Source organism: Panthera tigris, chromosome E2 (genome assembly GCF_018350195.1).
Source record: "Panthera tigris isolate Pti1 chromosome E2, P.tigris_Pti1_mat1.1, whole genome shotgun sequence".
Lineage (NCBI taxonomy): Eukaryota > Metazoa > Chordata > Mammalia > Carnivora > Felidae > Panthera > Panthera tigris.
Genome location: NC_056674.1, coordinates 12,867,689 through 12,880,113, shown reverse-complemented (window position 1 = coordinate 12,880,113; position 12,425 = coordinate 12,867,689). Strand labels below are relative to the sequence as shown.

At 52.7% G+C, this 12,425-nt stretch overlaps 1 protein-coding gene across 1 annotated transcript; it reads right to left on the bottom strand.

Moving 5' to 3' along the window:
- Positions 1-4,636: 4,636 nt before the first annotated feature.
- On the bottom strand, positions 4,637-9,794 carry LYPD3 (LY6/PLAUR domain containing 3). The gene is made up of 6 exons (XM_042968642.1): positions 9,643-9,794; positions 8,634-9,123; positions 7,937-8,068; positions 6,970-7,140; positions 6,520-6,681; positions 4,637-5,695 (listed from the first exon to the last, which is right to left on the bottom strand). The coding sequence occupies exons 2-6, from the start codon at positions 8,716-8,718 to the stop codon at positions 5,214-5,216; spliced, it is 1,032 nt and encodes a 343-aa protein (XP_042824576.1). The 5' UTR covers positions 8,719-9,123; positions 9,643-9,794; the 3' UTR covers positions 4,637-5,213.
- Between the last annotated feature and the right edge of the window lie 2,631 nt (positions 9,795-12,425).

Genomic DNA, 12,425 nt, shown 5'->3' with positions numbered 1-12,425 from the left:
AGTGTGCTAATAATGAGAATTTTGATATCTGTGCCATCCATACGGCGGGGCTCGAACTCACAATCCACGAGATCATGACCTGAGCTGAAGTCGGATGCTTAACTGACTGAGCCACCCAGGCGCCCCTAATTATTATTTTATTTTATTTTATTTGAAAGAGAGAGTGCACGTGAGAGTCGGGGACAGGGGCAGAGGGAGAGAGAGAAAGAATCTCAAGCACATTCCAGGTTCAGTGTGGAACCTGAAGCGGGACTTGACCTCACGACCCTATGATCATGACCTGAGCCAAAATCAAGAGTCAGACACTCAACTGGCTGAGCCACCCAGGCGCCCTGAGGAACTGAATTTTAAATTGTATTTAACTTTAATGAATTTAGACTTAAAAGCATACACTGCCCGTGGCTAGTGGCCACCATACTGAATGGTGCTGTGCTAAACAGGGAGCTGTAGAAGGTTAGGGCAGGGCCTCCCCATTTGTGTCCCGCAATGTCGAACATATCTGGGGGGCACCCTCTGGGGTCAGATTCCCCTGGGTCCAAATCCCAGCTCAGGAAAACCTTCAGGAAGTGACTTAATCTTGTTTGCACCTCAGTGTTTGCATCTGTAAAATGCAGCATCATTAAGTGGGCCTGAAAAAAATGTTAGAAGTTACTGAATCTAGGGGCGCCTGGGTGGCTCAGTCGGTTGAGCGTCCGACGTCAGCTCAGGTCACGATCTCACGGTTCGTGAGTTCGAGCCCCGCGTCAGGCTCTGGGCTGATGGCTCAGAGCCTGGAGCCTGCTTCCGATTCTGTGTCTCCCTCTCTCTCTCTGCCCCTCCCCCATTCATGCTCTGTCTCTCTCTGTCTCAAAAATAAATAAACATTAAAATAAAAATTAAAAAAAAAAAAGTTACTGAATCTAAGTGAAGCGCAAAGGAATGTGCATTGCATGATCTTTCCAACTGGTCTGGGTGAGATTTTTTTTTTTATAATAAAAGTTGGAAAACCAATGCTAGCTCTATTCTACAAGACCACGCAGGGCATTCAATGGTGCCTATAAAATGCTTACCTCAGTGCCCGGCACATAGAAACAATGGATGCCTTAAGGAGCAAGCATTTACCTGGCAAACATCTACTTTCTGTAATGTTCCAGAGACATAAAGATAAAATAAATAATAGGGGTGCCTGGGTGGCTCAGTTGGTTAAGCGTCTGACTTCGGCTCAGGTCGTGATCTCGTAGTTTGTGGGTTCGAGCCCCGCGTCAGGCTCTGTGCTGACAGCTCAGAGCCTGGAGCCTGTTTCGGATTCTGTGTCTCCCTCTCTCTCTGACCCTCCCCTGCTCCTGCTGTCTCTCTCTGTCTCTCAAAAGTAAATAAACGTTAAAAAAAATTTGTTTAAAGAAATAATAACACGGATCCAGCACCTTCTAGATGCCAGGTACTGTCCTAGCCGTTTATATATATGAACTTATTTTAATCCTCACAACTCTCTGAGGCAGGTACATTATTATTATTTGCTTTAGTGGGGTACTATGGTTCCCTCTTAATTTTTTTAGGTGTTTGACATAATTTCAGACTTACAGGAAAAACTATAACAATGCAACAAAGAATTTCCACCTACCCTTCAACCACATTACCCTGAGTTAGCATTTTACCACATTTATATTATCACTTTCACTATCTCTGTATAAATATTTTTTTTCCTGAACAGCCTGACAGTAAGTGGTAGACATGTTGCCCCTTGACCTCTAAATACAGGTTGATGTGGATTTCCTAAAAACAAGGACATTCCTCCTACATAAGCATAGTGTATCTATCTAGTTTTTTTTAACGTTTATTTATTTTTGAGACAGAGAGAGAAAGAGCACGAATGGGGGAGGGTCAGAGAGAGGGAGACACAGAATCTGAAACAGGCTCCAGGCTCCGAGCTGTCAGCACAGAGCCCGACGCGGGGCTCGAACTCACGGACCGCGAGATCGTGACCTGAGCCGAAGTCGGCCGCTTAACCGACTGAGCCACCCTGGCGCCCCGCATAGTGTATCTATCTAAATCAGGCAATTAACACGGAACATAAATGATCTAATTTGTGGACTTCCTTGAGATTCTTTTCAATTGCTTAAATAATGTCTCTTGTAGCAAAAGAAAATCCTGACTCATACACGCACTCTGTTGTCAGGCCTCTTTATCCCCCTTGCATGTACAACAGAGCCTCTGTCATTCTTTGTTTCCTGCCAGGGATATTTTTGAGGAGCAGAGGTCAGCCACTTTGTCAAATGTTCCTCCGTTTGGGCTCGTCTGATGCCTCCCCACGGTTAGATTCAGGCTGGGCACGTTTTGCCCAATAGCACAAAAGTGAGGCCTGTCCTTTCTCGGGTATCGTATCAGGAGGTCCAAGCTGTGTGTCCGTCCCATTATTAGTGATGTTAACTCTGATCATTTGGTTAAAGTGGTGCTTCCGGGGTTTCTTTCCTTTTCTTTTTTTAATTTTTAGACAGAGAGAGCACTTGAGCTGAGGAGAGGGGCAGAGGGAGAGAGGGAGAGAGAGAGAGAAAGAGAAAGGGGGGGAGGGGGGAGGATACTGCAGGAGGGAAAAGAAGCCAGCGCTCAGTCTGAACTCAACTGAAACAAAGAGAAGGTGGGTTTTTAAGAGCCGGAGTTAAGGGGAGATCTTAGATCACCTGCGTTTGCTAACTGGCTTTCCCCAAAGGAAAAGGAAATGTGCTTGTGTCTCTGTGACAGGAGGTAGTTTTACAACTGGGAAAAAGGTGCCCACAGAAGTTAGGCTCTCACCCCCTTAGGGAAACTGGGAGATAGGGGGGCAATCTCCTTAGATGTTTACATTCCAAAGAGATGGTTCCCAGGTCCCCTGAGACCGACATTTCCTGGATTGTAAAACTGGCAAGCGGCTTTTAAAGATATTTACATATCTCTCAAAGGGACGGAGCAAGAATTTATAATGACAAGTTTTCTAAAGTCAATGCTCTAAGAAAAGCGAGGTCTGGGACCCCTGTGGTTAGGCCATCTGGATTCGGGAAGGGCCTGGGTGAGAGGGAGGTCAGCGGTTTAAAAACAGAGAGAAGTAGGGGTGCCTGGGTGGCTCAGTTGGTCGAGCATCCAACTTTGGCTCAGGTCATGATCTCACAGTCCGTGAGTTCGAGCCCAGTGTCAGGCTCTGTGCTGACAGCTCGGAGCCTGGAGGCTGCTTCAGATTCTGTGTCTTCCTCTCTCTGACCCTCCCCCATTCATGCTCTGTCTCTCTCTGTCTCAAAAATAATAAACATTAAAAAAAAAAAAACTTTTCAATAAAATAAAAACAGAGAAAAGACTATCTAAAGTTTAGTCAAGCTGAGGGAAAAGTCACAGCTATCTTGGTCACGCTCAGTAAGGCCAAACCACGCCTCTTGGGTTCAAATCTGGATTCCAGTGACTTTAGGCTGGGTGACCTGGGGCAAGTGTCTCAACCTCTCTGGGTCTCATCTGTTCATCTTGTAAAATGCAGATGATTAATACTTACCTCACAGAATGGTTGTACAAATTAAGTGTGTTAATGCAAGTACAGCACTGAACACAGTACCGGATACATGGATGGTCTGCTGTGGTGCTAAATCACTTTACCAATTGTGAGCTTTGGTCTCCCCAGCCATCCCTTCTGAGAATGTAAATGGAAAATAAGACTGTGGACGCAAACATCCTTGGTACAGGCCTGGCACGTGGTAAGACTTTTTTAAAAATTGGGGCGCCTGGGTGGCTCCATCGGTTAAGCGTCCGACTTCGGCTCAGGTCGGGTCATGATCTCACGGTTTATGGGTTCGAGCCCCGCATCGGGCTCTGTGCGGTCAGCTCGGAGCCTGGAGCCTGCTTCGGATTCTGGGTCTCCCTCTCTCCCTGTCCCTCCCCCGCTCATGCTCTGTCTCTCAAAAATAAATAAAACAATCGTTAAAAATCTTTTAAAAAAGCAAATGATTAACATTCCATAACTAGTTATTATTGCTGTTGCTCGTGCTCTTATTAATTTTCTATTTTGTCCCTGTAATCATTATTTACTATCGTTTTGTCATACTACTACTCCCCATTAATAGTGATGTCGGAAATATCACTGTTACTATCTCGCTCCTGCCCACATCTGGTCCCCCTTCCATCAAGCAGTTGCACAGCCTGCCGGGGCCTCAGGCTGAAGCCAGGCTTTTCCTCCCTGGGGCCCCTACACCTTCACCTGATTGGTGGAGACGGAGGTGGAGCTTAGACGAACACAGACTGACAGCGGCACCCGTGAGACCTCTGGACAGGTGCGAGGCGGTGGCTAAGCCCACCACACAATCCTTGGGAAACCAAACAGATGACAAGGTGGGTGGGGCCTGGCAGTGGGGGACAACCCATTAAGCAGAGTTCCCCTCTGAGCCCAAACCTTGCTAAAAGCCCCAGGCACCCTCGCCACTGCCTAACGCTTTCACCTGGCATCCCCTTCACCAGTGGTGGGATCGCCCACAAGCTGGCGAAACCCCAGGAGAGCACAGGAGTTCCGACCCCAACCTCCCCCCTGGGCTGTGGCTCCAGGTCTCAGCTTCTCTGCGAACGGTCTTGACACTCCCGCCCTAGCTCGGCTAAGAGGCGACACTAAGAGGTCAGTGTAAGAAATGAGTCCTTCGAAACGCTTATACAAAGGAATTACACTTTTATTGAGACCTTCATGTGCCAGAAACTGACCACATGGAGGCCTGAGGCGCGGTCCCTGCCCTTGAGGAGCTCACAGTCTAATAAGGAAGTCAGATGCTGAACCGATTCCCACAGAGAGGGGACGGGGAGCAGGGACACCAGCCAGCAGAGGAGGGAACCACTATCCTGCTCCGCACCTCCCCCACCCCAAATTCCGGACTGGCTATAAGAAGGTGAATAGAAAGCTTATCAGTGTTTCTCCCATCTTCCCTGTGACAGCCCTGACTTTTCTCTGCCCAGAGACACCATGAGGAGACCAGGGAGAGACAAAGAAGAGGGAGATACACCTGTTGCCTTCCAGAAGCTACAACACCCTGGCAGGATATATATACAACGGTAAATTTATTTCCCAAAGCCGCAAACCAGTGCAGCAGAAGCTGGGGATAGTGGGGGGGGGGGGGGAGATTGGAAGAAGAGGGGCTGGGCCAGCCCAGTCCAGTGAGGAGAAAGGGAAGTCATGGGAAGAGAGGGTACCCAGGGCTGGGGAATAAGGCAAGACGGAAGTTTCTAGATGGCAAAATTCATGGTAGGGTGCCAGCAGCCAAGGCCAACACTAGAGCTGCCAACCCAGCCGAGGAAGTTGAAGAGCCTTTATTATGGGCCCCCCCTCCTGTAGGGTGCTGTCCCATATTCCTGCGGTCCTGGTGGCCAGCGGCACCTCCAGCCAAGCCAGATTCCTCTTTCTGAGAGGTCTCAGGATGTACTTCCCGTGGGGAAGTCTGGCTGGCCGTGGTGGGTTTAGTGGCAGAGACAAGAGTGGTTGGGGCTGGAGTAGAGGTTGTGACAGAGGTGGTTGGGGCCTGAGTGGTGGGCTTAGGAGGGGGCAGCAGGACAAGGGGTGGGATCCGAGGGGAGAAAAAGGTCTTGTTGTGGAGGTCCGAGTTACAGCGGGACCCCTGGCAGCAGGAGCCACTGAGTGTGAACCCTGGGCCTGTCACCGCATCCCGCGTGCAGAACTCGTCCTGGACACAACCCCGCACAGGCAAGGATACAGTCACATTTGCTGCAGGAGGGAGACACAGGGAGGTCGGTGGTTGGAGGGTTGCAGAGCCAGAAGGAAACTTAAAGGCAAGACCAGGGCAAGAACCCCCAAAACAGGGGACGGGGGGCTCTACATCCATTAATCCAAAAAGCGCCCCTTTGAGAAACACTGTCCCACTGTCTTTGGCACTTGGTGGACCACGTTTCCCATTTTGGAGAGGAAAGGTGTGTAGGACGAACTACAAGTCCCACAATGCCTTGGAAGAAAGTCTGGAAAGTTTGGACAGAGATACACCTCTCATGAGACCAAACAGTGAAACAAACATCCCTCTCATCGTATTTCCCATCTCCCTCTCTCCTGCACCTGCCAACATTTAGTGTTAAGAATCAGAACTACATCTCCCATAATACACCTGGCAGAAGAGGCGTTTGAAGGACGTCTCCCAGGGTTCCCTGAGACAGAGGCCAGGAGGTGGCCTCTCTCCTAGGTGGCTGGGTGGGGACCCTGACCCCTTGAGTTTTGAGGAGTCACAACTAGACTCCCTGGATTCTAGAAGCTTGGAGGCTTCCATTTCCCAAAGCACGTCGTCCCACTCTGCACCAGGCAGACCTCTATGGAAATGTATTTCCCAAAAAAACCTCTAGGACAAAAGCAACCGTAGCCCCCACGCTACGTTGGGGATAGGCCTGCATTTCTCACGACGCTCTAGGGTGAGACGAGAACTTTGGCCTACAATTTTCCAGAATGCGCTGGAGATGGGTCCCTCTGGGTAAAGGGACTACCCACCGCCCACGAGGCCAGAGAGGGCACTACAACTGTAGGCCCCCTCCTCCTGGCTCGCTCACCTGCCGTCAGAGTGACGTTACCGTCGAAACAGCCCTTGTAGACGCGCTCACTGGCGTTGTAGCAGCTCACGACAGGTGGAGCCGTGCCCCGGCACGCCTTGTGGCTCAGCCCCACGCAGCTGTAACACTCGGCACCGTTGGACGGGTACGCACTCTCATTGCCTGCGAGGGGAGCGCGACGGAAGGAAGGGGTCGAGAAGGTTCAGGCAGCACGGCTTCGCCCAAAGTCCCTCCAGCCTAGTACACCGAGCTCAGCCTCTAGCCGGGCCCCAGCGCCGGGCCCCGCGCTTAGCGTCCCCGCTACGTTGCCTACAGCGACGAGGCCCCGCCCGCCGCCGCGTGGCCCCGCCCCCGCCCGTGCGGAGTTCTCCCGCCTCCAGCTGGGGATCCCCCCAGTGGCTCAGCCGCGGTGTGGCTCCGCCCTCGGGCCTAGGGCCCGCCTCCACCGACCTGCGGGGTTGAGCGCTCGCGACGTGAGGTTGAGTTTGGCGTTGCAGCGGTCCTGGGCGCATTGCTGTAGCTGCATAAAGGCCAGAAGCCCGTGAAGATCCAGTCCGCGGTCATTCTTGCCCGGGAGTCCGGACCCGCAGCCCCGCACTGCCACCGAGAACTGCCCGTGGACTGCGGAGAGGAAGGGGCGGGGTGAGCGGAGGCGGGGGGGCGGGGCCTCGAGTGGACTCCTCCTCCTCCCCCCTCCCCCCGCCACGGCCAGACGGTAGCCAGGCCAGAGTCGAAGGGCAGGGGCCTCAGAAAGCCGATCGCCGGGGGAAGGACGACAGACGGAGGGGCAGAACCTCAAAGAGCTGAGTCCGAGGGAACAGACAGGCTGACAGACTCTGGACAAAATCGAGGAGGAGGGCCAAGAGTGGAGCTAGGACGGGGCTCGGCGGCAGAGGGGCGGAACGGCAGAAAGCATCCTATGAAGTAACTGAGAGACTGACAGAAAGGGCACCGGGTCAGACCGAGGTGGGGTCTCCGGGAACTGTAGCCTCAGAGAAGGGCGGGCTTTCCCCGGGGGTGGGCCAGCGGGGCGGAGCCTCAGTCTAGGGAACCTAGGAGGAGAGCCCTAGAAAGGTCTGCATCACCGCGGACCTACCTGGATAGAGGATTCTGGCAGGGACAGAGTGGGTAGGGAGGTCTCAGGGGTGGAGCAGAAATGGATAGGGTGTGCCCTCGAAGGGGACCAAGTCCCCGATCCCGGATCTCCCAGTTCACCCCAGCCAGTTACTCGGCAGCCCCTCACCCATCTAAGCCCTAACGGTAGTGGTGTTAAAGGGCCCCAGCCAGGATGAAAGGGAGTCCTGGAGGGCGTTGAATGGGTGCGGACAAATTCAAAAGAAGGGGCGGGGCAAAAGGAGGCGGGGCCTGGCTGGAGGAGCTTCGAAGGGGTACGAATGGACCCGAGGGCCCCACTCACTGGTCTCCACCGCCCCCACGGCCTCGGTGCAGACGTCCACGCCCGGCGCGCACTTCACGGTCTTGGTCTTCTGCGGAGAGCATCCGTCATCTGCTTTCTGCACGCAGCTGTAGCACTCCAGGGCCCGCGCTCCTGGGGGCGCAGGGCCGAGCAGAACTAAGCGATTCCTACTGAAGCCTCGTCCCCGAAAGGAGAAATAGTCTTTCCCACGCCCTCTGTCCCCGGGACGTGACAATGCTATTGCCCACCATTTTCCGGGACAGGAGTAAAAATCTCGCCACAAATCTGGTGCCGCTCTCCTTCCAGCCGCCTATGCCTACAGTGGGAGCATCCTCCCCACAGCCCCTTCTGCCCAAGATGGGGGGATCCTTGCTATGGATGGGAGGGACATCTTCCCCCCCCCCCCCCCGCCCCGTTCTCCGCTCAGGATGGGAGAACTTTTCCCGCAGTCCAGTTAGCTCAGTGAGGGATCCTTTCCCACTGCTCCTTCGGACCGGGGCGGGGGACCCTTCCCACAGTCCCCTCTGGCCAGATTGGGGGACCTCTCTCACAGCCCCCTCGACCCGGACAGACGATCTTTCCCACAGGCCCCCTCTGCTCAGAATGGGAGATCGTCCCCACAGATCTCCCTGTAGGAGAGACCTCCTTCCTAGAGCCCCTACTCGACCTCCTCCATCCCCTCCCGCAGCCGACCCACCTTCTCCAAGCAGCAGCGACAACAGCAGCAGCCAGCCCGTGGTCCAGATCACTGCCTGGGCGCCTGCTTTCCTGGCAGGGTCCATGGCTAGGTCCTGCTCCCTTGGCGTCCCCCCTGGGTGTGCCGCCTCCCAACCTGGGCCCTCTTACCTGAGCCCGGGATGAGTAACCTCCCCCCAGGCAACCCTGGCCTTGCCCAACCGGGCTAAATCAGCGTCCGCTGTGGGGCGGAGCACCCGCCCCTGGGTGCGTCACCCAGCAGCTGCCAAGGAGGGAAAGGGTGGGAGTCAAGGTTCCCCGGCAGCTCCCCGGAGAAAGTCTGTGTGTTTGGGGGGTAGAGGGGAAAGTACGGAGGCTCAGAATGGGGAAAGGGTCTACTCAACACGGGGCCCTTGCTATATTTAATGAGTACTTACCATATGCCAGCTTTGATCGGGACTACTGTTGGAGGTTAAGACAGAACCGGTGCCTGCCCTCACAGAGCTCACTGTCTGATGGGGGGCGGGGGGGGAGGGGACAGATATTAAGTAATCACACAAATTGTTGTATACAACTGGAACAATGAAGGAAGAAGTGTAGGTAGCTCCAAGGAGGTATGGAGTCTGGAAGTGGGGGCTGGTTGGTCAGTGAAGCTTCCCTGAGGATGTCATTCAAGTTGTGCTCTCGAAGACCCCGGGGGGCAGAGCAGATTACAAAGCAGAGGGGGGCAGTGCAAAGATCTAGGGGTAGGAGTAGCCTGGACCATTGTGTGCCTGGAGCTCAGGAAACAAAGAGGAGGAAGGTGGAAATGGAGGCCGAAGAGCCAGGCAGGGGCTAGACGGATCAGGACATCACAGGCCCAGTGAAGAGATTTGAATTAATTCTGAGAAAGGTGGATGAGCTTTGAGAGGGTCTAAATCAGCAGCAGGGAAGGACACAATCAGACTTGCTTTTTAATATGATCAAAATCTGGGAATTAATGCGAATATCCACAAAGAAGAGAGCAGAAAAAGAATGAGTGGTTCACTCACCCCACGGAATATTACACAGCAGTGAGAACAAGCCAACTATTGGCATCTGCAGCCGCGTGGATGAATCTCAAAAACTTCATGTGGAGCTCAAGAAACCTTATGCAGGGGCACCTGGCTGGCTCAGTGGGTGCAGCATGCAACTCTTGATCTTGGGGTTGTGAGTTCCAGCCCCATGTTGGGTGTAGAGGATACTAAAAAAAAAAAAAAAAAAAAAAAAAAAAAAACCTTAAAAAGAAGAAGAAGAAGAAGAAGAAGAAGAAGAAGAAGAAGAAGACTTACCCAAATAAAACATACAGTGAACTCCATTTACATGAGGTTCTAGAACAGGGGTTACCTTGTCCCAAAGGGGCAATAGTGATGAGCCCCCACTGTCTTCGCACAGGCAATAGTTACATGTGTGTACAAATATGTGAAGAATTATCCAGCTATAGAGGTGCCTTGGTGGTTCAGTCCGTTAAGCATCCTACTATTGATTTTGGCTGAGGTCATGATCTCACAGTTCGTGAGTTCGAGCCCCGTGGCGGGGCTGACAATGCAGATAGGGATTCTCTCTCTCTCTCTCTCTCTCTCTCTCTCTGCCCCTCCCCTGATCGTGGTCTCTTTCTCTCAAAATAAATAAATAAACTTAAAAAAAAAAAAAAGAATTATCCAGCTGTATACTTACATATTTCACTAAGTGTACATTATTAAAAAAGGAAGTAGGGGGTGGGGCGAAAGAAGAAATGTCACTGTGGCCTCCGTGTAAAGCAGGACAAGATTCTGGAAGGAGAGAGAAATGCAGGAGACCAGTGAGGATGCTGGACAGCCTTCCAGGTAAGGAAGAAAAGCATCCCCGGACAGCAGGGAGCTGGCCAGGCACCCACAGCGAGGCCATGGTGTTCTGTTACACCCTAACACAGACGGGGCCACACTGTGACCTGGGGGAGCGAGACACTCAAGACCGCTGCATTACCGTGTCTGAATTCAGAAACAAACAAGAACATTGTGCAAACCGCAAAATGACTCAGCGTCCCCATATCCAGGCCAATATAAGTGACTGCTATGTTATGGTGTATTATTCTGTTATGTTATAGTATTTATATAATGTATTATTTATATTATATACTATATTACATCATTATATAAGTTACATCTCTCACCTTCCTTTGTTTCTCCCGGCTCATAGATGATTTATCTCTGCCGGGAAAACGAGCGGCTGTGTTCATAAAAATATTACCTGTTCCCCAGACCCTGTTCAGCACCCCCATTCCCAATAATGACTAGCGCCTCAGTCATATAGGTGGGGTCACTTGGGATCATGCTGAGGCTCACAGAGAGAAAGTGAATGACTACTTCTGAAGTCATCCAGCATGGGCCCCTGCCTCTCAGCCTTGAAATCCCAGCCCCACTTATGGTTTGCTGTGTGACCCTGAGAAAGTGTCTTCACCTCTCTGAGGCTCTGAGATATCTGTTTTATAATAAAGGAAGGAGTGTCTTTCATGGTGGAATGAGGCAGTGGGCAAAGTATCAACTCTGGCATCAGACAACCTGAAAACTGAATTCTGCCTGCACCATCCTCTTGCTGTGTAACCTTGAGCAACTGGGACTCCCTCTCTGAACTTCAGCTGCTTCCTTTGCCAAAAGGCTCTGAAAACCCCTATCTCCTGAGACACAGAATGAGGCAGGGTAATAATACTGTAACTATTGTGCGTTCAGGAGCAGGAGGCCCTGTAGGCCCCAGCCGCGTGGGAGAGTTTCAGGGAGGAACCCCAGCTGGCCAGACCAGAAGAACTAGCATCTTGGGAGGGAGTGGTACCCAAGGGTGGGGAGCTTCCTCTTGCTCAGGCCTGCCTGGATCCCGGGCGCTGACCCCCACCTGGCCCAAGACCAGAGAGCAGAGGGAGGTGTGAATGTGGGGCCTCCACTTACTCTTCCCTGCTCCTGTTCACGGAGGTCACTGCAAAGTGATTTAGAATCTGGTTCCCCAGAGAGGTGGACGCAGGGGTCAACATGGAGGCAGCTCTCCGGCCGTGGAGGTCATGCCTGGGCCTCAGACAACCCTGGGGCCCAATTTACTATGTTTTCCTGTCCCCTGGGCCAAGGCAGGCTCTGAGGCCAGTGGTGTTCCCAGCCTGTCTCAGACCCACTCCCTCTGGGACACACAATTTGGGAAGGGGTGGGGTCAAGGGGCAGGGCTGGCTACCTAATTTGTGAGGCTTGGTGCAAAATGTAAATAGGGGGACCGGGTTCAAAAGGCAGGAAAGAGTGCCATTAAAGGTACTAAAACAGAATTGCATTTTTCCTTTCTTCTGCCATCTTTCTCCACCCCTCCTGGTGTTCAATGTCATGTTCCCAAAGACAAACCTCTTGGGCGCTTGAGAGCCCAGACCTTCACAGGTACCTACAGACCCTGTCCCGCAACCAGAGCGATCGGATTGCTGGGCTCCCCTTCTAGTGCGCAGCTGCCCGCTGCCATGCCCCACCCGGAGATGCCATGAGGCACAAGCGCATGGCCCTGATTGTCCCAGGTGCACCCAGGCCCTCCGGAAGCTGGAGGGTGGCAATGATCACAGAGCAGGGGCAGGGAGGGTAGGGCAGACAGAACCCGTCCCAGGGAGGCGGGAGGTGGCAGGAGGTGGCACCTTGTGCGAGCCAAGGTTCCAATCCCTCCAACTCAATGCATGATATCCCTTCCTACCTCACCTACAAAACACAAATTCAAAACGAAAATTAAGGGGGCGCCTGGGTGGCTCAGTTGGTTGACTGTCTGACTCTTGATTTCAGTTTAGGTCATGACCCCAGAG